The following is a 26,845-nucleotide window of genomic DNA, read 5'->3' on the forward strand; positions in this document are numbered from 1 at the left end:
AGTTAAGTTAAGAATAAGTTATCATATTAAAATATAACTCACCTCTTCACTTAGGCTATGCTTAAGACAGCGAGTGATTTTTCAAAAATCCTGCGTCCAGGCCCTACTCACCTTCTTTGGCTGAATAAAAAGAGGAGACAAGGCAGGGAATGTTATTTTTGCTCATTACCAGGCTAGACCTACATAATTATTTAGTTGTATGTAATGTTTTTATTTAAGAATTATGTAGACTACTAACAGCACTGTTTACTTACACGACCATGATCAGAATAGGCCTAGCTATTAGGTTATTCACTTGTTATTAAGAAAAACGCGGTAGGCGAATAATGTTACTTGATCCAGAAATGGGTTTATTTTGACAGAGCGATCAAAATCAAAATTAATCTACAACAAACAAAAAACAGATGATCACGAGACATTAGTGTAACAGTACATTTATTACACACACTCACTGACAGTTGAGTTGACTTGACATTGACAGAACAGAATTGAATAAAGTAAGATATAGGTGGCCACTGGCCAGGCCAGGTGGTGGATGGTGGTGGTGGATTGGATGGCCGATGGATACCGAACCGATCCACCATGGAACCGAACGAACCCAATCGAACTAACATAAGAAACAGAGCGACTAGCGAGATCGAGAAAGGTGGCCGTGGATCGAGACTCTAAACATCAAACACTACAGTTTCATGAAGAAACTTATTTCCATTGACAACTTGGAAAAGGCAAAGGAATAAAGAGCACAAAATGGTTTATTATGGAAGACAAAACTGTGTTGGTAATCTTTACGAACGTCTGATTGTAGTAATGCTCAGTAACAACACCTGATACTTTGAATGTACACTTTTAGCTGTTGTGAGATGTTACGCTATGTACCGGGCTGATTCGAAAACGTTAATAGGTTGATATTACCATTGATTATTGTATTTACAAATAAATCAGCTATACGTATAGTCAATGATATCACCCTTAATATTCGAAGGTGCTTGAAGCTATAGTTTCAACAAGTTTCAAGAGGAAAAGAAAACCTAGAAGTAGAAGTAGGCTAAGTGGTGTCGGCATTGGCTACTGAAAAAAAAACAGTTATCTGAGAGAGATAGAGAGAGATCTTTATTAACAATCTTCAAGATTGTAATAGTGTCAGAGAATTACAGTAGTATACGTTATTGAAGGTTAATAATTGAAGGTTATTATTCATGAGGTTAATGTATAGTTCTATTAGTTAACTATATTTCAACGGTAACAGATTATTTTTCAATGTTTGGAAAAAACAGTGTCTAAATCCTACGATGATTTCCCTCTAATTTTGATTTTAACCTTTTAGAAAACAATGGCGACTAGACTCATTGACTTTGGATACTGTAAACAACTCAACAACACCAAAAGATTATCTTCTCTAAGCGCGCACTTCAATTAGCCCCTAATATTTATTGTTTCCGCCGTTTCCGGTATCATAAAATGGGGACATAAAATTATCCCATGGTTTAAAGTCAGTCGCTCCTTCCATTGTATATGATAAATGGTATTTTAAAGCAGAACATTCGGTCAGTGGCTCATTTCAACCAGGTAGCCTTAACCAACGGAGGAAATGGAAGTAAACATCAATGCAGTGTATCCAAACAGTTGGTTTCAACATTAAATTAAGAAATCAAATTTCTGAATGGCTTCAATTCGTATTGACTATTTTATTCTTTAAAATCACAGGTTTATAGGGTCTTGAAAAAACACAACATTATTTATGATAACTCACCGATATGGAATAACGGAGGTAAAATTACAAACAGGTAATTTTTTTGTTTCTTCGTAATTGTTATTCAAAACATTTTAATCCATTTTATTGTTATCCAGATTAATAATTAGTGTTTTTGCCATACTTGTTCAATAATTAGCTATGTATTTTGCTATAAGACCATTACAAAAATTATCTTTGAAATATCGACATTGTAAGAAGTTATAGATAATAATCGGTATTCATTATGTACAAGTTATTTATTGTGTGTTACTATCAAGGAAAGCAATATGTTATTTATGTTAATATGAATATTATAGGGCACTTCTATGAGAATTATTATGTTGTTTGTAGTTATAGATGCTTGCAGAGGTGCCCATCCCCCCCAAACCCAGAGGCGCAACCCCCCCCCCACAACGCCAAAGGAGTAGTCCCCCCCCAATTTATGCTGCCGTCTATTTAAACCTACCCTCCACCTGCCAATGTATCTGACAATTTCCCCTTTACCTCATAAAACGAGCATTTCAAGTATTATATAGTAAACTTGAGGTAAAGAAAAACAAACCTGCTGATAATCAATATTAAATGTTTAATAGGAAACGTCATTTAACAATACATCATTATATCTAACTAACGGACAAATTAGAAGTTTTTCAATTTACAATTCAGAAACTGTTTTGTCAGCCAACATGTGCTCAATATACTCGGTGAGTTACTCTACTCCAACACAGTATTGTAACTGTACAATGGGTATGTTAGGTGGCGTTAATTTTTACAGGGCTTAAGAATTCAAACAGCTTTAAGAGCATTAATAAGGTCATCTTGCGTCATTAATAAGGACGCATCTTGTCAGACAATCCTTAATAATATATGTATGGTAGTGTCGTATTTTACTTGCTACATATGTTTTGGCGGTTCTTTAACATATTTAGACTGCCATATGTAACATACACCATCGTCAGACTTACAAAAGGATCGACTTCTGGAGGTGTCGTCAGAATACGTTACAAACATTTAACACAAAACACAAAACGATTACAGATAGGCCTATCAATTCATGCGAGGACATTGCTGCGGGCAGGACTGGAAGTAAACTGAATCAGGTTATGACAGACCGACGTGGTCTCTGGATTGTCGTCTGCGTTTTCGACAGATGTTAGGACTAATTGTAGTGACAGAGAAGAGCGTTGAAAATATAATGGGATTCATAATTGAGTTTTCAATTCAAAACTATCGACAATAATAACCAATTTTTATGCTGGATATAAATGATGGTCTCGAAATTCTACATTACTGCGTGAAAAGAAATTTATTAAATACTTTGGAAGAGTTTGGAATACCGGTATATAAATAAATAAAACTATAGGGACAGCGCACAATTTTTGAGTGAAAACACTCAATTAATTATGAATCCTATTATATTTTCAACACTCTTCTCAGTCACTACAACAATAGTCCAATATCAGCTGTTGAAAACGCACAAAACAGACGACAATCCAGAGACCACGTCGGTCCGTCCTGAACTGATTCAGTTTACTTCCAGTCCTGCCCGTGCCAATGTACTCTTGTGCATTGATAGGCATATCTGTAATCGTTTTGTGTTTTGTGTTAAATGTTTGTAACGTATTCTGACGACACCTCCAGAAGTGGATCTTTTTAAAGGCCTAGACTGACAATGGTGGAGTGAAAGAACCACCAAAACTAATGTAGCAAGTAAAAGTCAGCGAACACAGAATAAAAAAGTCGACACTAGTACATATTAAGGATTGTCTGATAAGGTGCGTTTTACCATTCTTAGAAGCAATCTTAATTACGAATGGCAGAATGTTGTTGGTGTTGATAGTGAGCTACTTAGAAAACGTTTTTCAGTCTGATTATACAAAATTCTACATTCATTATGACAGCTAACAAAAAATATCCCCCCCCCCAAATCTCCCTAAAGAAGTTCCCCCCCCCAAAAATTCCTGTGGCGCAAACGCGCCATGTTCCTCCCCTCTGGGCACCCCTGGATGCTTGTGAATCAAATCAAGGTAAAATGCAACCACTTTAAAGCAATTGTTCTCAAACGCTATGACACTAACAACATAATCCTGCAAATTATTTTTTTTAAATTTTTAGTCTTTTTTAATAATCAATGTCTATAGACAGGTTGAATGAGTCAGGTTGACTAGAAAATATTGAATATAGGTTTCAGTAAGCAACCAATATGGGAAAACATGAGATTTTATTCAAAGGAAGTAAAAAAGATTTGGCGGTGATAACAAAAACATTATCTTTGAGATACAATTATCAATGACATTTCAAATTGATTTAAATCAAAGGCGTTTTTCCATAATGACTAGAAATACAAAATACGAAACACACTCGTTCTTGGTATGTCACACCCGTGCATTAATTAGATTAACAATCTTAAAGACATAACAAAAACAAAAAAATGTACAATTTAATTAACATTGTAAGTGTACAATGAAACAATTGAAACTAAAGCTAATGCCTAAAATTAGTTTAACATTTTTGTTAGTTCTTTTTGAACCTCGGCAAGAGATTTATTTTTAGTTTCGATTGCGTAAAAGTACATCCATATCGAACCAAGGAACGAACAAGTTGCGAATATGAAAAATATACAGTACACGCCGAACGTGTCGGCCACAACTTGGTAAAACTTGAGAGTTACAAAGGCGCCGATTGTGAAAACGAGAGTGTTGAGACTGGCAGCGGTGGAGCGAGTGTGAGCGGGGAACATCTCAACTCGATAGGTGATCGAGACAGGGTCCAGACCGAACGCCATGAACAGATTGTAAAGGATGATACAAAATGGAATGACCCACGAGAAGTCGCCGAGGTCGCTGTCTGTAAACTCGTACACATAGAAGAATCCACTGACGACATAAAGACTCAGCGCACAGCCGACACAGGAGATGATCAGCAAAGGTCTTCTTCCAGCTGAGTCGGTCAACGTGGTGCTGAAGAAAGCTGAGATGAAAAGCACCAAACCGGTGATGATGGTCATCATGTAAGGTGGAATCAGGGTGAACCCTGTTCTTCGGTAAATTTCCGTCGAGTAGGCCAAAATAGGTGCAACACCACTCAACATTTTGACAGCACTTACAACTTGAACGATCAACAGTGCTCTTCTGTCAGTCGGAGTAGAGACGATGTCAGCTAAAGAGACTTTGTGGCTCATTTCCTCGCGGACACTTTCAGTGATCTCAGCCAGTTCTTCTTTGACGTCTTCCTCATTCTTTGCACCTCTCAGCCACATCAGACTTTTCTTCGCGTTGAGTTCGTCCTCCCGCATTAGGTAGAAATGAGGAGATTCCGGTTGGAACGAGAACAGGACAAGGAACGCAGCTGGCAAACAGACGGAGAAGAGTATAAGCGTGTCGAAACTTACAAAAGGTCCTATGACGTACTCGTAGACGAATCCGAACCAGAAGCAGGCTTGAGAAAGGGTTATAACAGCTCCTCTTATATTCTGGGAGGCGATTTCTCCCAAGTACATGGGCACTACGGTGAAAACAATGCCTATCACGAAGCCTTGAAGAATCCTCCCGATGCATAATGCGAGGAAAGACTTGAAATACATGATGATCACCCAGGATGCTATACTTATAGGTCCGTTCACAAGCGCTAATGGTTTACGGCCAAGCTTGTCTGCCAGAATGCCAGCTGGGACGGGAGACCACAGGTTGCCGAACTCTATTATAGCGATGGCCCAAGAAGCCTCCGATGACGTCATTGGTATCACGCTGTCCTCTGACATCAACTTGACGAAGGACGGAGCCACCCAGCCGAAGGACGTCCCGCACGACATCATGATGAAGCATGCTGGAACATCACACGGGACACATAAGAAATGACGAAGGAACGGCATCACGACAAAGTAAGATGAGCAATATAAGATGCATTGCAAATTGTGAAGAGTAAAAAAATCACGGGGAGTGTGTTCACACTGTATCATGTCGAAACATGTTGAAATGGCTTATAAAATAATTGCCAAATTATGAAGAACGTTCTTCTTTCAACGATTAGTGCCATTTTATCAAAACCTATGTATCTTAGCCTACCTCTATTATTTTATTAAGTTATTTCATTAGTGTTTTAACTTAATTAGTTTTATACATCGTCAAATGGACGATTTGGACGTATAGACTTGAGGGATTGAACTATAATTTTAACGGTTAAAAAATTTCTTCCGGGTATATTTGAGGAAAAGATGTGTAAAGCTAAAATTATATACAACACCATTTCAAAGGTATTTAAAGGTAGATTTTGCTAAGTTATTTTAGCTCATCACGATCAATTCTAAGATTCTATCAACCTACTCCACGATGTTTAAAGTTATTATCCAATTGATGTTTATGTTCTTAGTCAATTTTCATTGTACTAGAAAGGTTTGAGGTTTGATCTTTAACACGTTTCAAGTTTGGAAATGCAAAAGGTCCTTGTCAAGATGTGTTTCTATTTACATATTTCAATACAATGTAGTCTCAATATCAATAGTCTTTTAAAACTGTAACTATCACTCTTGTTATGTAACAAGGGTTTGCTTGACAGCTTGACCATTGTCAAGGTTTTACGTGGACGATATGCTATTTTCTAGGAGAATGATTGGACGAGATGGCACCACATCATTGAGATGAGGTAAACGCCCGAGTTAACTTTGAATAATGGAAGTAGACTTGAAAAATCTAAAATATGTTGTTGTGTGTGTTTCAAGTTTGCTATGTTTTAAGCCCTGATGTCAACTGAGCGGTTCTCTTTTTTCAAGGGTAGCCTAATTGATAATTGAACAGTTTGTGTTTTACTTTTGGGTTATAATACCAGTCAAATACAATACCAAGAAACGAATAGTAAACAAACTCCTTCGTACATAACCGGGCTAAACAAACCTGAAAGAGTCAATACCCATGTGAAAGCATTAATCTGTGATATTAGTCGATACTTAAAAATTTTTATTTGAAGCTTAAAGAATCGGGGTTTTCATAACTTATCATAGTATTGAAATCGTTGCAGAAGTAACTATCATATATAAAACATAGTCCTTAAAGATTTACCATACTTAAGGATGATTATCTGTAGACAATATTAAGGATAGTTTCACCCTATTTACGTTGGGATTATTTTGTTGTTTTCTATATTTTAATCCTATACTCTAATATGAGCAATGTTTTCTTGCATGCAAGTGTGCTTGCTTGCTTGCACAAATAAAACGGCTTTCGATAATTTATTTCTGGCCAAAAAACGTGATTGACGACATCCACTACCTCAGGAAGATTCAAATTTCGCTATACAACTCATTAGAAAATTTAAAAATTTATCATTGGCCTTATGGCTTGCTAAGTAGTTTAACTGTTGATTGAACAAAATGACAAAGAAAAATTAAACAAAAGACTTGTAACATGTGTTTATAAAGCCATCCACAGTAAACTAGCAAATTACAATATACAGTACAAAAGGAAAAACATCAGTTGTTACTATTGAGCAAAGATTACACTGAAGATGAGCCTAATCAATATAAGGGGAAATAGTTCCTATCAAATACTGATTATTTTACTTGGCTCTCGACTACCAAAAACTAATCCCCGAAGTACTGAGGCAAATGGCAAACTTGGGTTTAACAGTGAAATAGATCTATATATAAAATCCAATGTAGTATGTTTGTTTGTTTGTTTGTTTGTTTGTTTGTTTGTTTGTCCTTTATGGACTCCGAAACCGCTTGACAGATTGTAATGAAACTTTCAGGGATTATTAAGCATTATTCAAGGATGGTTTGTGTGAAGTTTGGTGCAGATCCGTCAAAAGGGCTCCGCCCCAGTGGCTCTAGAGTTTCCCATGTTAACCTTATGAGTACTCATATTTAAATGGAATTAATGAATCTTAACAGCTGTTTCAATTCAAGTTGGTTCTGTTCTATGATGTTCAATAGCATTACAGTTACAAGGATTGCCAACAGGCTGCATCACTATAATTTTTTTTAATTTATGACAACAGCTAATTTGCAACCAAAAGGTGAGTGAGCGTAGCGAACGAACTTCAACCTGAAGGCAATCTATAGTACGTTTTCTGTGCTAAAGGTGAGTGAGCGTAGCGAACGAACTTCAACCAGGACGTGATTGAGCCATGCGAACGAGCTCACTTATTGTTGTTTTACACTACACACCTACCTTCTTAAAGTGATGAAAACTATAAAGATAAAATTAGAAAAAAACTAGACTTTTTAAAACCACACTTCTATTTTCAACAACTCATATAAAACTATTATGACAACAACAAAACAAAACCATATGACAATTTAAATTAGTCAAAAGTAAATATGCATCAAATCACAGACTAGGAGATATAACATCCTCCCACCGAGTAGTATTACTACTCAAACATGAACCTTTTTTGAACTTTGATTTTTAGTCCAGCTTGTGAGACGTGCTCCCACCGTGGCGGCTAATAATTCCAACCTTGGAATCGTAGTTTTATTCAGAGGAGCAACTCTTGATTTTGCAGACAATAATTGGACTCTTACTTCATCTTCAATTTCAACTCTCAAGTAAATAACTGTAGCATAGGCATCTTTACTTGCGTCGCAAAATGTATGAATACTACAACCATTTGAATCCATAGTCATTTTACCTATCCATCGGGGTATTTTCACTTTTTCAAGAGCGCTTAACTCATTATACCACAGTATGAATCGTTTACTGATGTCTGAACTTACTTCAGTGTCCCAGTCAATTTTCAAGTCCCACATACTTTGCAGAAGAAGTTTAGGAAACAAAGTAACAGGGCAAAGGATACCAATTGGATCAAAGATCTTGTGAGATATGGATAAAATGTCTCTCTTAGTGATTCGAGACACGTCCAAATCTTTAATACAGTTCGTCAGGTTAAAAAACAGAACGTCCTCAATATAGTTCCATTGAACTCCCAAAACATTAGTGACGAACTTGTTATCTCCTTCTTCAATGACGCTCGTGGCATGCCATCCTCTTAAATCAAACTTAGCGGCAGCCATAACTTGTTTCGATTCTTCAACAAAGTGTTTTAGTTCCTCATAAGTATCTACACTGGTCGAAACATTGTCCACGTAAAAACTTTTACTCAGCTTCTTTACCACATTATCATCAAACTCCTGAGAAGTCATAGATTTTTGAAGATGCAGATCAATTACTGCCCCTAGAAGAAATGGACTACATTTCACTCCAAAAACAACTCTTTTATGGCGGTAAACAATACTTCGGCTTCTTTCATTGATGTCAAACCATAAAAACCGAAGAAAATCTCTATCTTGTACATTTAACGATATCTGTAAGAAGGCTTTTGCTATATCAGCAATAACTCCAAACTTCCCTTCCCTAAAACGCATCATAACAGAAGGAATCAGTTCAATTAAATTTGGTCCATTTTCAATACAGTCGTTCAATGAGGGTGAAAACTTGGTCTTTGCTGATGCATCAAACACTGGACGAATTCGTGTGGTAATACTACTCTCCTTCAATACAGGTCTATGTGGCAGGTAGTGAAAGTTGTTGTTCAAATCGTCAGAAGGTACAGCTTCAATGATGCCATCACTTAACCACTGTTTAAAAACTGAGTCATAGTCTTCGGTTAAATTGTTACCATCCAATTTCTTTACAACTGTTGATAACCTCTTTTCGGCTAACTCTCTGTTACTAGGCAAAGGAGGATGACAATCAACCCAGGGCAAACTTACTTCATATCGACCTTCTTCATTTATAGTGGTAGTTTTTATAAAATGCTTTTTAACTGCCAAAGCTTTTTGCTCTTTGGAAACTGATTCACTTGTATCAGTAATGCCTATAGTGTCTAATCTCCACAGTTCCGATATGTCAGCATCAATAATAAACATTGATGTTACAACAGTGGAGAGTGTAGTTGAACCTGTACTACAACTAATTATAGCCTTACCCATCAGTGTCCATCCCAGAAGAGTTTCCATAGCCACTAGTCCAGATTTCAGTTGAATCATATTTCCAGTGAATAGTTTACCCGCTATATCCGCTCCAATCAAAATACCAATTGGTAGCTCGGTCTCATGTATGTCAGTCAGAGAAACATTTTTCTCTAAAAGTTCCTGTATCCAGGGACCTTCGGTAACAGGTGGAATTTCCCCACATATGGTAGTTTGACTCAATACCTCAAAGTTGCAGTTGTAACTGTAATCTTGACTGGTTAGAAACACACGATGTCTGTTATGAATTACTTCACCAGATTTGACATTACCAAAAAGAGAGTGTATGATTGTTTCTTCTCCTAAGCTTTCGTAATTCATTTTTTCAGCCAAGTCCTTTAAAATGTAAGAACGCTGTGAACCAGAATCAAAAAGAATGCGAACAGTCTCAAATTGATTACTACCTGGGGTTCTTAATCTTGCCTTAACTGTTTGCAGAAACACTTTCACTTTGCTACTTGATTTATTGGCCAAAGCGGTATCTTCCACTACTGTCATTTCTTTAGATACCTCATCAACACATTTGCTTACACACTCATTCACTACTTCTTTGGAATGAATACTAGGACACATTATAGGATAATGTTTCCTTTTACAATTAGAACATGACAAATGAGCTCTACAATTCTTAATACGGTGACCAGGCTGCAAGCAAAGGAAACAGCACCTCTTTTCCTTTAAAGTGGACACCTTATGAGACAATGGCAATTTCTGAGCAGCAAAACAGTTACTACTCTTATGATTCTTATCACAAAAGACACACTTTGTATAAGAGTTTTGAGTTTTACCAGAGGACATGAGGCATGAAGCTGTTGGTATGTCTATCTTACCTGGTTGAGTTTGAGGTGACCTTTTAAAAGATTTCTCCTTCCCAGAGCTACTTATCCCAAAACCTGCCATGGCTAGACCGATTCTCTGTTCCCCTTCAACTTCAGACAACATAAACTTCATTAAATTGTTGAGTCTTTCCTGAGGGTCTGTACCTACTTTCAAAGGGCTTCTTTGCCACGCCCTTAAGAGATCTTCAGGCATACAACTTTCAACTAACGGGTATAACATGGAGGAACATTTATCTGTTGTAACTCTAATTGTGTGGTATCTAATGCACGCATATGAGACTCAAGTTTGTCATATAAACTTTTAAGTTCATTGTGTTCTTGCCTCCTAGAGCATTTTGTAAAACAATTTTCAAGAGTTCCCTGACATAAACCTCTACCAATAGGTCATCTTTACCAAATCTGGCTTTCAAACATTCAATTGCTTTTGGATAGTTTGCAGCAGTTGGAGGAAAACTCTGAACTACATCAAAAGCTCTTGATCCGGTAACTATGGATTGCAATAAATATTGAAACTTATCTTCTGAATCAATGTCTGAGTCACTATGAATTTTGCTAAACTGACTCCAGAAAGGTAGCCAATTGATCAATTCTCCATCAAACTTTTTGATCTCAATTTTAGGGAGCTTAAATTTCTTCTTACTAGCATTGTTACAGCAAGATCCAGAATGAGCACTAACTACATCGTTACTTTGTTGTAGTAAATTCTGGACTCTTAATTTTACAGCTTCAAACAAAGCTAAATATTCTCCAGCTAAGATTGTTTCAGCTAACAGCTTATCTTCAGAAACATTATCATTATTCAATAACAAATCAAAGATCTGAGAATTCAAAACCTGGAGTTCATCAACCTTTATCTCCAAAAGCTTTAGAGTGGTTTGAATTTCAATTTTGTCTGTGGTTTCATTTTCAACTAAACTGTTTAGTTTGTTCAATGTTTTAGAAAAATAAGCCCTATATACTGTTCTATTTTTCTTTAGATTTTCCATCATAGAGATAGGTGAAAAACAAGTCCTGTCACGGTCGCCAAATGTTGTTTTACACTACACACCTACCTTCTTCAAGTGATGAAAACTATAAAGATAAAATTAGAAAAAAACTAGACTTTTTAAAACCACACTTCTATTTTCAACAACTCATATAAAACTATTATGACAACAACAAAACAAAACCATATGACAATTTAAATTAGTCAAAAGTAAATATGCATCAAATCACAGACTAGGAGATATAACACTTATGAAGTTAAACGGGGCAAAGCCCGCGGGTACAGCTATAGTTCGGCCGCTTAGAAAACGACCTGCGCGCTAATGCTAAACCAATGCTGGAGGAGGTCGCTTTCTAAGCGGCCGAACTATAGTATTTAATCCTACTAATATTATAAATGAGAAAGTTTGGATGTTTGTGACAAGTGAACGCGAAAAATACTGGTCGGATTGGGCTGAAATTTGGCATGATGATAGCTCACATTCCCGATTAACATATAGGCATATTCTTATTTCAAAAATCCTTTCGGGCTCCGCCCCAGTGGCTCTAGAGTTTCCAATGTTAACCTTATGAGAAATGGAATTATTGAATCTTAACAGCTGTTTCAATTAAACAAGTTGGTTCTGTTCTATGATGTTCAATAGCATTAAAGTTACAAGGATTACCAACAGGGTGCAGCACTATTATTTCTTTTACATTTATGACAACAGCTAATTTGCAACCAAAAGGTGAGTGAGCGTAGCGAACTAGGTGAGTGAGCGTAGCGAACAAACTTCAACCAGGACGTGATTGAGCCATGCGAACGAGATAATCTTGAAAATTAAGAAGTTAAACGGGGCAAAGCCCGCGGGTTACAGCTAGTAATATTATATTTTAAATTTTATCTAAATTAGATTCCAAACAAAAATTTTCAATCAGGTGTTTTCATACAAAGAAACTAAAAAAATGTTTCTGCAAGTATAGACGATTATAAACGAGTGATTTTTAACATTGACTTTAATAGCTATTTAAGAGCTAAGTACTTCATTGGCGCTCAAGAACGAGAACACTGTAGATGGCTGCACGAAGCTTATAATAACACACAGATTACCTTTATAGGTATATATATAAGGTCGTTTAGGTTACGTTTGCTTTTTTAGGTTACTTTATTTGCCTGCCAGTTTTGGTGTAAAAAAGACAACAATGAAATCAGCTGATTTAGCGAGCGTGCATGATCCATTCCCGCTCTAGAGCGTAAATGAGCTATTTTGCAGTAAGTTTACAGATATGGCAATGTGATCATTTCCATGTAGTGGTAGGGGATATAAATTAATGTGCTGTGGATTGCCTGCTTAAAACTTCCACCATAGCCTAATATGAATTGAAGTTTCACTTGTAATAAAATCCAAAATTAGTTGTAAATAAAACGTGAGTTTCATTTTTATAGCTTTCACAATCGAAATAAACTATACCAAGCCATGGCTCGGTCCCCCCAGTACGTTTCACACAAGCTAATTAAAAATCAAGTTAGTTTTAATCAAATGAAATCTTTCCGCGAAACAGGTATATTTATTACAATAAATCAAATGCCAACTGAGCTACATTTTTCGTAAATTTATTCAATTTTGAGAATCGTTTTAACTTTTTCTAAAATAACCATGTTTTAAACGCAATACAGCAATTTCTCATGGTTATTTTAGAAAAAATTCAAATAATTCTTTGGGAAGCCAATGTTTAGAATTGGATCCTCGTATATGCATCATCACACTTCATTTACTTAGTACTTACACCAACAAATTGTTGTAATACAAATGACCAGCCCTGTATGTATTTAACTAAAGACAAATTTCGACATAAAAATAACTTACAAATGGAGGCCAATGACTTATTTAAAAATAGTCATATTTCATTTAGAGATTAATAAAATTTAAAACCAAACATTTACTGAGTAATTTGAGCCCAGAAAGAATTTAGTGACGTATTAACACCCCGAGATATAAATCTTTTAATAAAAACAGATTTCCAAAAAGTTAAATTTAATATTGTGTTGGGGTTTGTAGCTCTACTATAACTCGTCCGATTTTAATGACCAATAGCTCAAATGAAAGCTCTTACATCACTGAATACTTTAAGGCTAGAACTAACTGCAAGCGTTAATAAGAACTGGAGATATAAGAAAAATAATCTTAAATAATGTTCAAAATATGAAACGTCCATAAGAAATTTATGGGGGAGAGTTTTCATTTGAAAACTCCAAACAAAAAAAGATATTTTAAAACTGATTTCGGCATTAAATCTGCGTGAAAATCTAGTTTACAATGATGTGTCTCAACACTATTATTATATTTAAAAACATTATTAATATCCAATATGGCGAATCCAAGATGGTGACTGAAAACACCAGCTTACAGACAAAAAAACACCCAGTAGTACACGATTCTACATGTAATTACCAATCTATCGCTACTAATCATACAAATACTTCATTCAAAATCCCGCAAAATTACATATTATGCCCTTCAACTAACACATACTTTCTCCCTTTATCATGGGTAAGCGATGAGAGTAACTATGATATTTAATAGGTAAAATCACAAAATGACCATAACTGACTAATTTCAACCAGAAACGATTTTATTTTCGAAAATTATTTTTCTCGTTTTTTCATGGGCTTTGTGAGAAAATAATATAAGTTACAATAACTTCTGAACAGTAATTTTTAGAGTAATGGAGGGCTGTACTATGTTTTAAGAATTATAAGGACCATCAAAAACTAATTTCAAAACAGTTTTTTTGGAAAATCCAATTTTCTCATATTTAATGGGGTTTGGGAAAATAACATAATTTTAAATAACTTTTGAACCGTAATCTTTACAGGAATGGGAGTTCTACCACTTTGTTCAGAATTTAAAGGGCTACAACATACTATTTTATCGAAATCTTTCGGGCCATTTTCGAGAAAATTATATTATATTCCATTATCTTATGGGTTTTATGGGGAAATTGCAATTTAAAATCATAATTTCAAAAAAATAAAAAAAAACACTTGGAGATACCATTGATTAGTACCTACATACAAAATTTCATCAAAATCGGACCACAGGTCAGAAGCTCTGTACACATCCAATCAAACAGACTGGCATCACTTCGAAGACCACTTTTTGGGTTCAGGGGGGCCAAAATGGATGTATCCACTCAAAACTCAAACTCGAGAGTTTTGACGAAAACAATACTTTCTCGATATACATACCATCATAGATAAAACATAACCTCTTCTGTTGCTTACTCTATAATACTATGTATAGGGATTTAGAACATAGGTATTTTAAACTTAAACCAAAGTAGCCTATTAAGCAAACAGAACCCAAACGATATGCTAAACAAAGCATTTAATTGCAGAAGTATAATTTCAGATGCTGTAGTGTATAATAAGTTGTCTTTTCACTTTAGCTTGGCTAAAATATCTATATCTATCTATCTATCTATATATTAATAGGCAAGCATGTTTCTTTAAAACCTTTTTTCTCAGCTCGTGTGCATCGTAGGGAAAATCTACGCATACCGTTGGAAAGCTATTTTCCTGTAGGTGTGCAGAATCCCTTTATAAATTTAAATAGGCTCAAAGATAAGCACAAAAAATAAGTTTAAAAGTTGTAAAAAATTAACATGGATCTTATGCGTTGCTATGCTGGTTACGAAATAACAACGAAATATAAACAGAAAATCTAAACAAATGGAGGAAACTCCAATCACATGTTTTATTTACAGTGTGGGGTGAAAATAGTTAAGTGAGTACATTACATATTTTTGGTCGAGTTTCGACCACTGGACGACCTCTCGTACTTATTTAATACGCAAGCAGGATTTTTGTGACAATTACTCCTCCGAAACTACTGAACCGATTGTCATGTTTTTGGTGTCATTGGAAAGAGCGTAGCGTGAAGTTGTGCAGGAAACTTTTTTTTTAGGGAAATAATGAGAGAGTGAGGCCCTGGAGCCCTTTAAAGTTTCGTATTTCTCCATAAGATTAACATTGGAAACAAAAATTGTTATGAAACTCCAGCTGTTGTCAGAAATCAAAAGTGAGAAGAAGAGCATAGGTTAATCATAAACAGTCAATAAGTTTGCTAATATAGTATTATAACAGTTTGCTACAAATATTTACTTAGCAATTGCTCGAATTCGAGCAACAGGGACACTAGTTTGACATAAATAGGCAATTAACATCAGATGACTTTGTCGTTTACTCAACTCTACTACAATAAGAAAATCATTAATTGACTATGTAAAACTTTAAGATTTGAATGACATATACTTCTATCAATAGTATAAGATCATATCATTATTTTCAAGGACCACAATGATATTGCAGATCAGCACGCATCACGTTTAGTAAACAGTAACTGGAGACCGAGCTTTGCTTGGGGAAAATCATTAACAATGAGTGAGTGCAGTCTTTGGCCAATGTCATTTATCCAAATGTTGTTTTGCAGTCTATCTATATACCGGGTGTCCCAAAAAGAATGAATCAAAAGTAAACTGACATGAACACTTTATTCTTAAAGATAAAAAGTTAACTTTATATACATTTTATTTCATAACATTCTAAGTTTTTCCTAACATGATTTCACCGCTTAACCTCTACATGTTCTCCGTTGTTCGCTCGGAGAAAGTCAAGGCGGTGTTCAACCTCAGACCACACATTGTGTCGCATTACATTTGATATTTTCCAAAGGCTTCCCTTATCTTTGCTTTAAGTTCATCTAAGTTTGAGATCGGCAAGTTATACACTTGATCTTTCACAAATCCCCATACAAAAAAATCACAAGGTGTAATGTCTGGAGATCCAGGAGGCCACCGTATGGGACCGCCACGACCAATCCAACTGTCTGGGAAGGTTTCATCCGTCTGGCTGATGTTTCCAGAATCCTTAAACTGTCTTTACTATCGCTGCATACTGTTTCTGGATGGGGGATTTACATTGTATACAGTGCAAAATCTTCTTTTAGCGAATTTCCCATATAGGGAATAAGCTATTACCGTAGTACTCATGGCAAGACCTGGACCCGGGACCGATTTTTTTTTTCGTTTTGAGGTCCCTAGAGGCCAAAAACACCATCCGTTCAAATTCATATATATATATTTATATATATATATATATATATATATTTATATATATATATATATATATATATGTGTCCGTTAGCGCGATAACTCGAGCAAAAATGATCCGATTTTGATGAAATTTGGTACAAACGTGTAAACCTACGTTTATTCGAACGAGGTCGCGAACCAGCATGATCGGACCATGGGAACGGGGGTTTATGGGGGCTTTTATGGGGTAAAAATGGGTTTTTCCCATTTTTGACCCAAAAAACATAACATTTTGGAATTTCTTTCCAAACTATTTTGTAGAGCTTAAAAAAACAAATAATTTAGTATATTGAAGCGTTATAATGCGCCTAATGGTTACGGAGAAAATTCCAAAAAATTGTTAATTTAAAATTCCCATGTTATTCTTATGGAGAAAAAGTAAACTGTTGTAGTTTGCTTGTTTATTAACATATTTTGCCCAAATTTGGAAAATGTTTTTATTTCTTACTAACTATTAACATTTTACATAAAAAAAAACACTTTTAGCCTCCCTGTTGCAGCAAACCTAAGTATGTGAAACTGATTCTATTTAAATATGAAATAAATATGATATTTTTAAGGAGACATTTTAGGGTAAATCCAATCAGGCAAATGGAAATTCGCTTAGTCTGCAGATTTGCTGCGGCGGGGGTATTTACTTTAACCACTGATTTAGTCTCAATGAACCACTCAAGACGCTGTGCTTTTAACTGCACATTCATAATGCAACTGTGTGGTTTGTTTATGTTTTGAAAATTCAAGCGAGCTCACAACAATGGACAGCTGATTTTTGTTGAATCATACTAAAAAAAACTTAAAGATGTCAGCTTTAAAATAAGCTATACTTGACTTTCCTGCGAACATCAATAACACGTATATTAAGCTGTATATTTGATCCGTTCTTTTTGGGACACGGTGTATATAAAATCCAATGTATGTTTTTGTTTGTCCTTTATGAACTCCGAAACCGCTCGACATATTGTAATGAAACTTTCAGGCATTATTAAGCATTATTCAAGAATGGTTTGTGTGAAGTTTGGTGCAGATCCGTCAAAAGGGCTCCGCCCCAGTGGCTCTGGAGTTTCCCATGTTAACCTTATGAGTACTCATATTTAAATGGAATTAAAGAATCTTAACAGCTGGTTCAACTAAACAATTTGATTATGTGATGGTCAAAAAGTGAATAGGTTTACCAACAGGGTGCAGCACTATTATTATTTTTTTACATTTATGACAACAGCTAATTTGCAACCAAAAGGTGAGTGAGCGTAGCGAACGAACTTCAACCTGGAGGCGAGTTAGCGTAGCAAACGAGCTAACCTGAAGGCAAGTGAGCGCAGCGAACGAGCTCCAACCTAAAGGTGAGTGAGCATAGCGAACGAACTTTAACCAGGACGTGATTGAGCCATGCGAACGAGCATTTGACATAAAAACACATTAGGACAGAACGACGTCTGTCGGGTCAGCTAGTTTGTAATAAAATAGTAAAACAGCAGTTTCCTTTGTTTATGTAAACAGAAGCTTAGACTAACCATCACTTACAAGTAGACTTCTCATCCCATTGTAATATGAAGCTCGTTTTTCTTGTCTTTCATTGTTGCTGACACTGATCGCTAGTGTCGACGACATTTTGTTCTATTATTTTAGGGTCAATTTAATGATTTATGCTTTACTGGTTGGCTATATAACTAGGGGACGAGTTATTGTTTATGATTAGATCGTTTTATTTGGCTAAAAGAGGTTTTACATGACTGAAATAACAAAAAACAATTTTTAAACAAAACACAACCTCTACAGTGCACCGGATGGAACTAACAATAACATTTTCTTCAGCTGATTCATAAGGATGAGAAATCTACTAAGGGAGTATGTTTTATCCATAGCAGACGTTGTGATTCTCATGTATTGCATACACTGTTATTTTCACTGTTTTTTTTGTGTTTGTTACTGTTATTTTTCACCCTAAAAAATTAAAAATATTTATACCACTTTTGTAATTATTTGTAACAGGTCTTAAAGCCCTTTTCAGTAAACAGAGGTAACCGGAGATCCTTGAGAACGTAAAATGCAAAAATCAACCTAAAAATATCCATACATCTGCAACTAACCCTACCACGAACTTATATGCTAAAAACTTTGTATTTACTGCAAATTCAATCAAACCGTTTTATTACCTTGAATGGAATGTATGATTCTATTAATGTATTAATACAGTAACAGTACCTGCCAATGTTGTGGTTATCTGTCTGGCTGTCGACCTGTTGACTCCAAACATCCTCAGAACACTGGCATTGTCAGCTAGAAGCTACGAGGACGGATCAAAGGCCAAGTGGAGTTGATGTGCATTCCTTCAACAAGCAACAAGCACAATCTGCTTACAAAATATTTATGCGATCACTTGCATATAGAGCGCTCAGTGTTGGTAAACCGGTTGTGATTTGAATTCCAGCGAGGAAGTGTGAATGGAACAATGATTAAATTGCTGAAAGGTTTGTTGGGAAATGTTGTAAATTTGTCAATGTACAGCTGATTTTGCCTTTGTTTTGTTACATCGCCATTTTTCACCACACTATACACAATTGAGAAAATAGGGACATGCACACTATTAGAATTGACTATATAAAGAATACTGTATTCTGTATACTCAATGCTATTAGTCAAACTAAAAATTACACACAACTAAAACTTTAAGGTTATGTGAAGAAATATAGGAATCAGCAAACAAATCTATATAAATAAAATTACAGTTTTGTCTGTACATTGCTTAGAATCATGCAGTTTTTGGTTATTTTTACGTTTCATAGCCTAAGAAAGCCGAAACGAGTCTTATATCAATTTCTGTCTGTATATCTGTCTGTCCATTCTGTGACTCTGTCTGTAACGCCAAATTGTCATTTTACGCGGCCTACTCCTAGGAAACTAGAGTACCGATCAAGGTTCTAATCATTTTTCTGTATTTACTGGATTGGTGAGAGTGTCTTGGGCTATAAAAACATGGCTTCGCTTCATTGAAAACAAAATAACGAACCATCAAAAACCCAATTTTGTTTGATTTTTGTCAAATTTTCTCCCAATGTTTCCTATTACATTTAATGAAATAACGATCAGCTGTTTGGATTAGTTCTCACTTCTAGCTGTCACTGATATGTTTACATTAAAAGTTGTTTACAAATACCGCAACCATTTCCGATCAAGTTTTGTTAGCACATCCAAACCAAGTGAGATTAGAAACGTTGTGCCTTACTTAACCTGTTTAATTAATCGCAAGTGCAACGAGTGTTCCAGAGTTTTTATAACCGGGGAAAATACCGTGAATCAGTGTTGTATTAGTGCTGGAAACTAAAATTTTTTAAATCGTCGTCACCAATGCTTACAAAAAGCTTTCCGCACTCATTTATGGCCCTTCAATGACAGTTGTGTAAAGAGCAAAGTAAAATATCACAACTGCATTGGGTGATCGTGGATGTTGCTGCGATCTTGGAAGAACTTTCTGATTTCACTGTGATCGTAACAGAGGTTTAACGTACAGATGTAGCTTAACTCGCTTTTCCAAAGTGTCATTTTTTGTTTCTACTTACTTACATTTCGACAACGATATCGGTACATTTTTTCTACTTAGGAAGTAAAACTACAAACGTCCAAAACCCCAGATTTGTGAGTTTTCTGTCACATTTCCTCCGAATATTTGCTAGATATATGTATCGATTATCGATTAGAGATTACGTAATATTTTATAAGAAACCTTTGTTTGGATAAAGGTGGTTTCTTCAAACTGCTGGTGCTGTGCTGTCTTCTGTCTGCTGTTAATATGTTAACATTAAAAGTTAATTACAAATAATGCTATTAATGGGAAATAACTTTGATTTTCGATAACTTAAAAAAAAATAAAACCAAGTGAGATTATAATAACTACGGTACTGCACCACATCAAGTGAAAGTTTTTTTGAGAAAACCATAGGAAGTTTTTAAAGCTTTACTGTACGTTGTTAACATAAATGTTACATGTTTTGTGGCCTGTGTATTTATTTATTTATATATTTGCCAACGGATTAACACAAATAATACAGGTTGATTACATTGACAGTTTGAATTGTTCTTAAGTACTATAGTTCTTTTCATAAATGTAAACGTTGGTTTATGGTACTGCTACTTTTCCTTAGAACCGGTGGTAGCAATAAGAATCATTTTTACGTACAAACACATCACTATTTACAACTATAGTTATCGTTAGTGCTGCACCTTATTCCTTATTAAATTTAATTGATGTCTTACCGTATAATTTTTGCGTTTTCTGTCTGGACTCCAAAATGTTAGTTTATCCTATGAAAATGATCCAACATTAGTGATAGATTTTTTTAGCAAACCATCATCATTTTTTAAAGCTTGGTGTTGTTAACGTATAAATGTTTTGTAGACTGTGTATTTATTTACTTATTTATTTATTTGCCAAAGGATTTACACCAATTTTACAGTTTGAAAAATCCATTATCATAAAATTTGATGACAATATCAAAACTTTCAAATAATTATTTTGTTTGTAGACTACTTTGCTTTGGTTAAAGCGTAGCAAATCCCTTAATTCAATTCTGTATTTGTGTGTGTATGTCTGTTGGTAACGCATTAATGTCTTTATTTCTCAGTGTTTCGTGGAAAAGACAAGATCACCTTTGTTAATGAAAATTTCAACCCGAATAAAGTGTGCAGTAGTGAGGTCGAGGTGGTATTTTCAGTGTGACAAGTAACTTTCAATTACAGGCCTACCTTAGGGCTATGCCTCATATATCTATAAAGCAAGTCCTTTTATCATTATATATAATATATGGCCTAACACGATCGGGTGACATTTAATTGCGAAGCATTCGTTTTGGCTTTGAAACTGTCAGATATTGTATTTGCGAAGGTTTATATGTATTCCTATACAGTAGTAGTTTTAACAGCATATCTGGAAAAATGCACACTAAATATGCAAACCAACTCCTGTTCTGAATATAAGGTTTCAACTTACTACAAGATTCCCGTACGTAGAACGGGCAAACAGCTAGTAATAAATAGTTGCTAGGCAGCGGTGACATTTTTGGCCCTAGGGACGTAAAACCCTGCTCGGCCCCCAAATGACGACAGCTGGCATTTTGGCCCTGGACATTAACGTTTGCAAAACGGCTAAAAACATCGTTGTGTTGTGAAAATTATGTTAAATCTCTATTTGAATATATTTGTGTTCATCATCATGTTGAATTGTATATTTTACTGCAATGACCACCCTAATTAGAATAATTACAATTTTCCAATACAATGGTAATTTGAACTTCGATTTCTTATTGCATTGATGAAATAAGTGATAGATGTAACTTGTGTAACCAAAATCACCCAAATATTTTAATACATCGGTAACCCCATTCTAAATTAGCGAGTTATTTAACTTCAATAACATTATAGTTCATCAAACGTGCTGAACATATTACATTGACCTTTAGTCATAACCTTTTTAATCAGCAGGACTAAAACCATCTTTATTGTATGTTCCAAGTATTATCGAACTTATAATTAATTACCCGTTTCGATGTTTTATGGCTACTTTAACCTTATAAAGTGAGTTGGACCAAATTTATAATAATATTGTTTCCAAAATTTAAGACTTTTGTTAACATATAATTTTTTAGCAATATGTACATTAATATTAAGTGTCGCATAAAAGCTCACATTTCCTAAATGAGGTAAAGGTTAAAGTTATAGAGATTGTTTAATTTGTTGATAACATTTACTCAATGACAAAATTTAATCGAATGAAGCCTAATTTAACCAAAAATTCGTTGTTTTAGTGAAAAGTAATCTGTTTCTTTGTTTTAAGTTATTTACATTACCATTTATAATGTTCAATTTCGAGCGACGGGCTTGCTCTAAAATTATTCTTCTTTATTGTCAAAGTGAACACGAAATTTAATAAATGTCACACACAAATGTATAGATTATTATGAATCAAGGCAAAATATGTTGAGATATGTATGATGCTTATAAAAACCCACATCTAAATGAATAGTAATAATAGAACAGACCGCATTAAAATGGTTCGATAATTTGAGCCATGTTAACAATTAATTACTATTTAATTGTACTATTGAACTGTAATTACTACAACACCTGATACTGCATCTTTAGAGCCAGTTGTTTCCATAGTATACCTGTTTGTTCTGCACATTATAAGTAAGTAAATATACCATTTTGTATAACTGTTTCACATCCAATGTATTCAATTTTGAAGAAAGTAACCAAGTACTTATAAACAATTTGTCATTGTCATCAAATACCGGTACCTGTTTTATTGTATACAATGACGTGGGCCAGCAAAAAAATTTCAAAATTTGAAACAAAAGAAATACAATAGTTTTCCAACAGTCAAATTTGTAACAGACTATAAAGATTTTTAGTATTGGACATGTTTAGTCCTTAGCAACCCTTGTCGATTCGGGTAGACTTCCGTATCTGTTGGCACAAACAACCGAATGAAAATATCAATCGATATATCGTTTGGTTAGTTAGGTAAGGTTAACCTAACCTAACTAACCAAACAATATATCGAATGAAACAATCGAATAATCGATATTTTCATTCGGTTGTTTGTGCCAACAGATCGGAAGTCTACCCATCGATTCTTACTTTTTTCTGAACAATAAAAAAATAGAATAAATTCCACTCTAAAAAAAAATTATTTCCACCTATTCAACTATCCACATATAACTAGCTAAATATGTTTTAGTAGGCTGTATACAAACTTTTTGCGCTTTTGTTTATTACCCATAAATAAACTATAAATAAACTATAATAAAATAAATTCCACTCTAAAACAAATCTATAGGACCATTCAACTATCCACATATACCTAGCTAAATATGTAGTAGGCTTTATACAAACTTTTTGCGCTTTTGTTTATTACCCATCCTCACGTATTGCACATTAAAACGTGCATTTGTAAGTGTGCAAATGTGTAAACTGGCTTTATATTTTCGATTAAAGCAATAACAGTAGGAAAAAATTTTAAACACAGTTAACAATGTATTTGTGTTACAATTATAACTTTAGTTCAGAGATCTTAGCTGTTTGGTTCACGTACCAACTAAAACCGATTCCTGTTCTTGTCTGATTTATAAAGATGAATAGTTAAATGTCTGTTGCTTTATATTAAAATTATGTTGCATATATGTCACATACTTGGTGAAAAAGGTAAAAGGAAAGTTTTGTCTTATATGTAAAACATTATGCTGTATAACCTTTACTAAATAACATAAAGAAAAAATAAACGGTATCAGCATTCTGACACATACTTTCTCCCATAAGTTTGTCAACAACCTTTATCATGTGTAAGCGGTGAGAGTAAATATACGGAAATGGGATTTGTAAGATTTTCTTCAGAATTTAAAGGACTATAACATACTAAATTTTTATCAAAACCGTTCGAGCCAATATTGGGAAAATATGATTTTCCGTTATTTTATGGGGTTTTTATGGGGAAATAACATAATTTACAATAACTTTTGAACCGTAATTTTTACAGAGATGGGATCCGGTAGTTGTATTAAACAAATGTTACCCTATGCAAATTGTATAATAAAACGTTTACTAAAACATGAAACTCTTATTTATTAGCTAAACACGTTGTGCAGAAGAAAGAAATGTATGTAAACAATTATGTTTTTACTTGCTTACCATATAATAAACTAAACCATACCTGAACTATAATATACGTAAAGCCAGATATCTTCTTCTTCTAACAGGCACAACACAAAAAACTAGTTGTAGACTATTGTCTAATTCCATAATATTATTACGTTATATCCGGCTGAGTAACCATAGAAGTTTCGTCAATATTACATCACCTAATGTAAATAGGAAGATGAAAATTATGCAATATAATATGTTATGGCAGTTCTCTGCAGTTGATAACGAAAGTGAATGTTAAATGAATTGATTGTATTTAGATAACAAGGTTCAAGGTCGAATTAAACATACACAGTCTCAACAAACTAACTAATTCTTGTTTGAAGAAAAGAAACCTCAACTGTAAACCATTGCTCTGTCCATGCTTAGACAATGATGTATACGTGATGTATATATGCGTATATGTCACATATAAATGTATATATGCGATGATGTATACCAAAGATGTCTAGCTGTATACATCGATGTGCTAAGAAACGGGGTTAGAATAACGAAAAATACGAGCCTTTAACATAATCTACTGTTATGTGTTATGTCTTGGTGTTAAATATAACTTTATCGTAATGTAAACATAAAAATCTGTATTTTTTTATTGAATCCATTTGACAATTGTTACTGCATATTTGAACAAACTGCCAATATTTACAATAGTTGAAACCACTATATGCGATATACACAGAATAGACTTCCCATGTAATGTAAAAATTTGAAGCCAAGAAAATAGATGTTTAGGGCCATCTTACCAGAGGGTATAGTGTATCGGGTTAAATCTATCTAAATATATAAAAGGCAAAGCCCTCACTGACTGACTCACTCACTCATCACTAATTCTCCCACTTCCCATTTACCTAGGAGGCTGAAATTCGGTACACCGATTCTTTGGGCATTAAATAGGAAAACTAAGTAGTTTTTATTTTGATCGGGCTTTAAGGCTCCGCCCCAGTGGCTCTGGAGTTTCCCATGTTAACCTTATGATTTTTCATATTTAAAAGGAATTAATTAATCTTAACAGCTGTTTCAATTAAACAAGTTGGTTCTGTCATAGACTAACCAACTCAAGTATGTTTTATCTATGGTTCTGTTCTATGATGTTCAATAGCATTAAAGTTACAAGGATTACCAACAGGGTGCAGCACTATTATTATTTTTTATTTATGAAAACAGCTAATTTGCAACCTGGAGGCAAGTTAGCGTAGCGAACGAGTTAACCTGAAGGCAAGTGAGCGCAGCAAACTAGCTCCAACCTAAAGGTGAGTGAGCGCAGCGAACGAACTTCAACCAGGATGTGATTGAGCCATGCGAATACTTATGAAGTTAAACGGGGCAAAGCCCGCGGGCACAGCTAGTACTGTTAACAAATTGAGGTGGTGTCTGTCTGTATGGAGGTGAGCGTTGGGACAGCTGTCACGACTAAAATACTAAACCGTTACAGCCAAAATTGAGCACAAAGATGGTCCAAATATCTAGGAATGCCATAGGCCTATTCACTTCCCTGAGTTCCTCTCATGCTACGCCCCTTGGATGTCCAAAGTTGTCATGTGAGGTTTTCAAAAGTAAATATTAATAATTGGTCTCCATGGAAACATGAGATAATTTACAATATTTACCTTTGCGTAGACATTTCAATGTAAACAATCAAAACTGCGAAATGCTTAATTCACAATTTCAGACAGCTGACACAAACAAATAAATAAAATGTTTTACACAACTATGTGGTAGATTTATTTAGTCACTTTGTAATAGATAATTTATTCTAAAACTATGTCAATGATTATGGCAATAAAAAAGATTCTATAGCCGTAAGTAATGAAAATAATGTTATTGATATATTTTCATGTAAACAGTACGACAATTGCAATGTAAGTTATAATGTTTTGTATAAATTTGGTGGTTTTTTGTTTATAAATTTGAACCACTTATAACAAGGGTTTGGATATGGTGGTATAGTATTTTCCCGTTGCGAAGCACGGGTACAGCAGCTGGCAATAATTAAAATCAATGCAGTATCATAGCAAACAGCTGATTGATTTTTATCATTTGTGACACAGAATATTGTCATTAGTTGGTAGACCATCTCAACAGATTGTCCATTTTTTTTTTATTACATGGGAAGTCTATTCTGTGTATAGTCAATTATTAAACGAAATGTATACATACCTCTTTATTTGCGTCTTTCATTGAGATGGCAAAGTACTAAATCCTTAATTTAACTTTCTTCAAATGTTAAAAACAGATAACATTTTTATTTTGGCCGACAAAATAATAAAGTAGCCTTTGCCAAAATACACATTTTGTTTCATAGCCCATAATTGTATTTTCTACCAACACTCTTTTCTTGGCTTTGGCTTCCCCTCCAAGGTTAAAACTTTAACTCGCGTCAATTTAGGCATCAGTTGTAAAATGAAATATGTTGTAACCTACTGGTACTAACACTAGGGGGTTTATTTTTGACAAAACCATGATCGCAAAAAAGTCAAAATACGTGTTTACAGCTTTCAAATA

General features: G+C 34.6%; 2 protein-coding genes across 4 annotated transcripts in view; both read right to left on the minus strand.

Annotated features, from left to right (window-relative positions):
• The window catches only part of LOC128992368 (uncharacterized), a 35,143-nt gene extending 34,782 nt beyond the window's left edge, over positions 1–361 (minus strand). The window contains exon 1 of one of the 2 annotated variants that reach the window (XM_054415916.1): positions 112–361. The gene's annotated coding sequence lies outside the window, so the exon portion shown is untranslated. Of the gene's footprint in view, positions 1–42 lie in introns of both variants that reach the window. The other variant, XM_054415917.1, reaches the window with a different exon arrangement.
• A 3,575-nt stretch (positions 362–3,936) lies between these two features.
• Positions 3,937–24,486, minus strand: LOC128993287 (facilitated trehalose transporter Tret1-like). 2 transcript variants are annotated; one of them, XM_054417079.1, is made up of 4 exons: positions 24,354–24,480; positions 20,903–20,950; positions 18,854–18,978; positions 3,937–5,557 (listed from the first exon to the last, which is right to left on the minus strand). In XM_054417079.1, exons 3-4 carry the CDS (start codon positions 18,903–18,905, stop codon positions 4,230–4,232), a joined length of 1,380 nt encoding a protein of 459 aa, XP_054273054.1. In that variant the 5' UTR covers positions 18,906–18,978; positions 20,903–20,950; positions 24,354–24,480; the 3' UTR covers positions 3,937–4,229. The 2 variants fall into 2 exon arrangements, with proteins under 2 accessions (XP_054273054.1, XP_054273055.1); XM_054417080.1 differs by lacking the exon at positions 20,903–20,950 and having other exon boundaries at positions 24,354–24,486.
• Between the last annotated feature and the right edge of the window lie 2,359 nt (positions 24,487–26,845).

This window comes from Macrosteles quadrilineatus, unplaced genomic scaffold (assembly GCF_028750875.1).
Source record: "Macrosteles quadrilineatus isolate MER2022 unplaced genomic scaffold, UCM_ALF_1.0 Scaffold_4__1_contigs__length_99947679, whole genome shotgun sequence".
Lineage (NCBI taxonomy): Eukaryota > Metazoa > Arthropoda > Insecta > Hemiptera > Cicadellidae > Macrosteles > Macrosteles quadrilineatus.

Excerpts from the sequence above, each read along its gene's own strand:
- LOC128993287 (XM_054417080.1), bottom strand. The coding sequence starts at position 18,905 with ATGTTTGGAGTCAACAGGTCGACAGCCAGACAGATAACCACAACATTG. Across the intron at positions 5,558-18,853 it reads GATAACCACAACATTGGCAG|CATGCTTCATCATGATGTCG; the intron begins GTACTGTTACTG and ends GTGATGTTCCAG.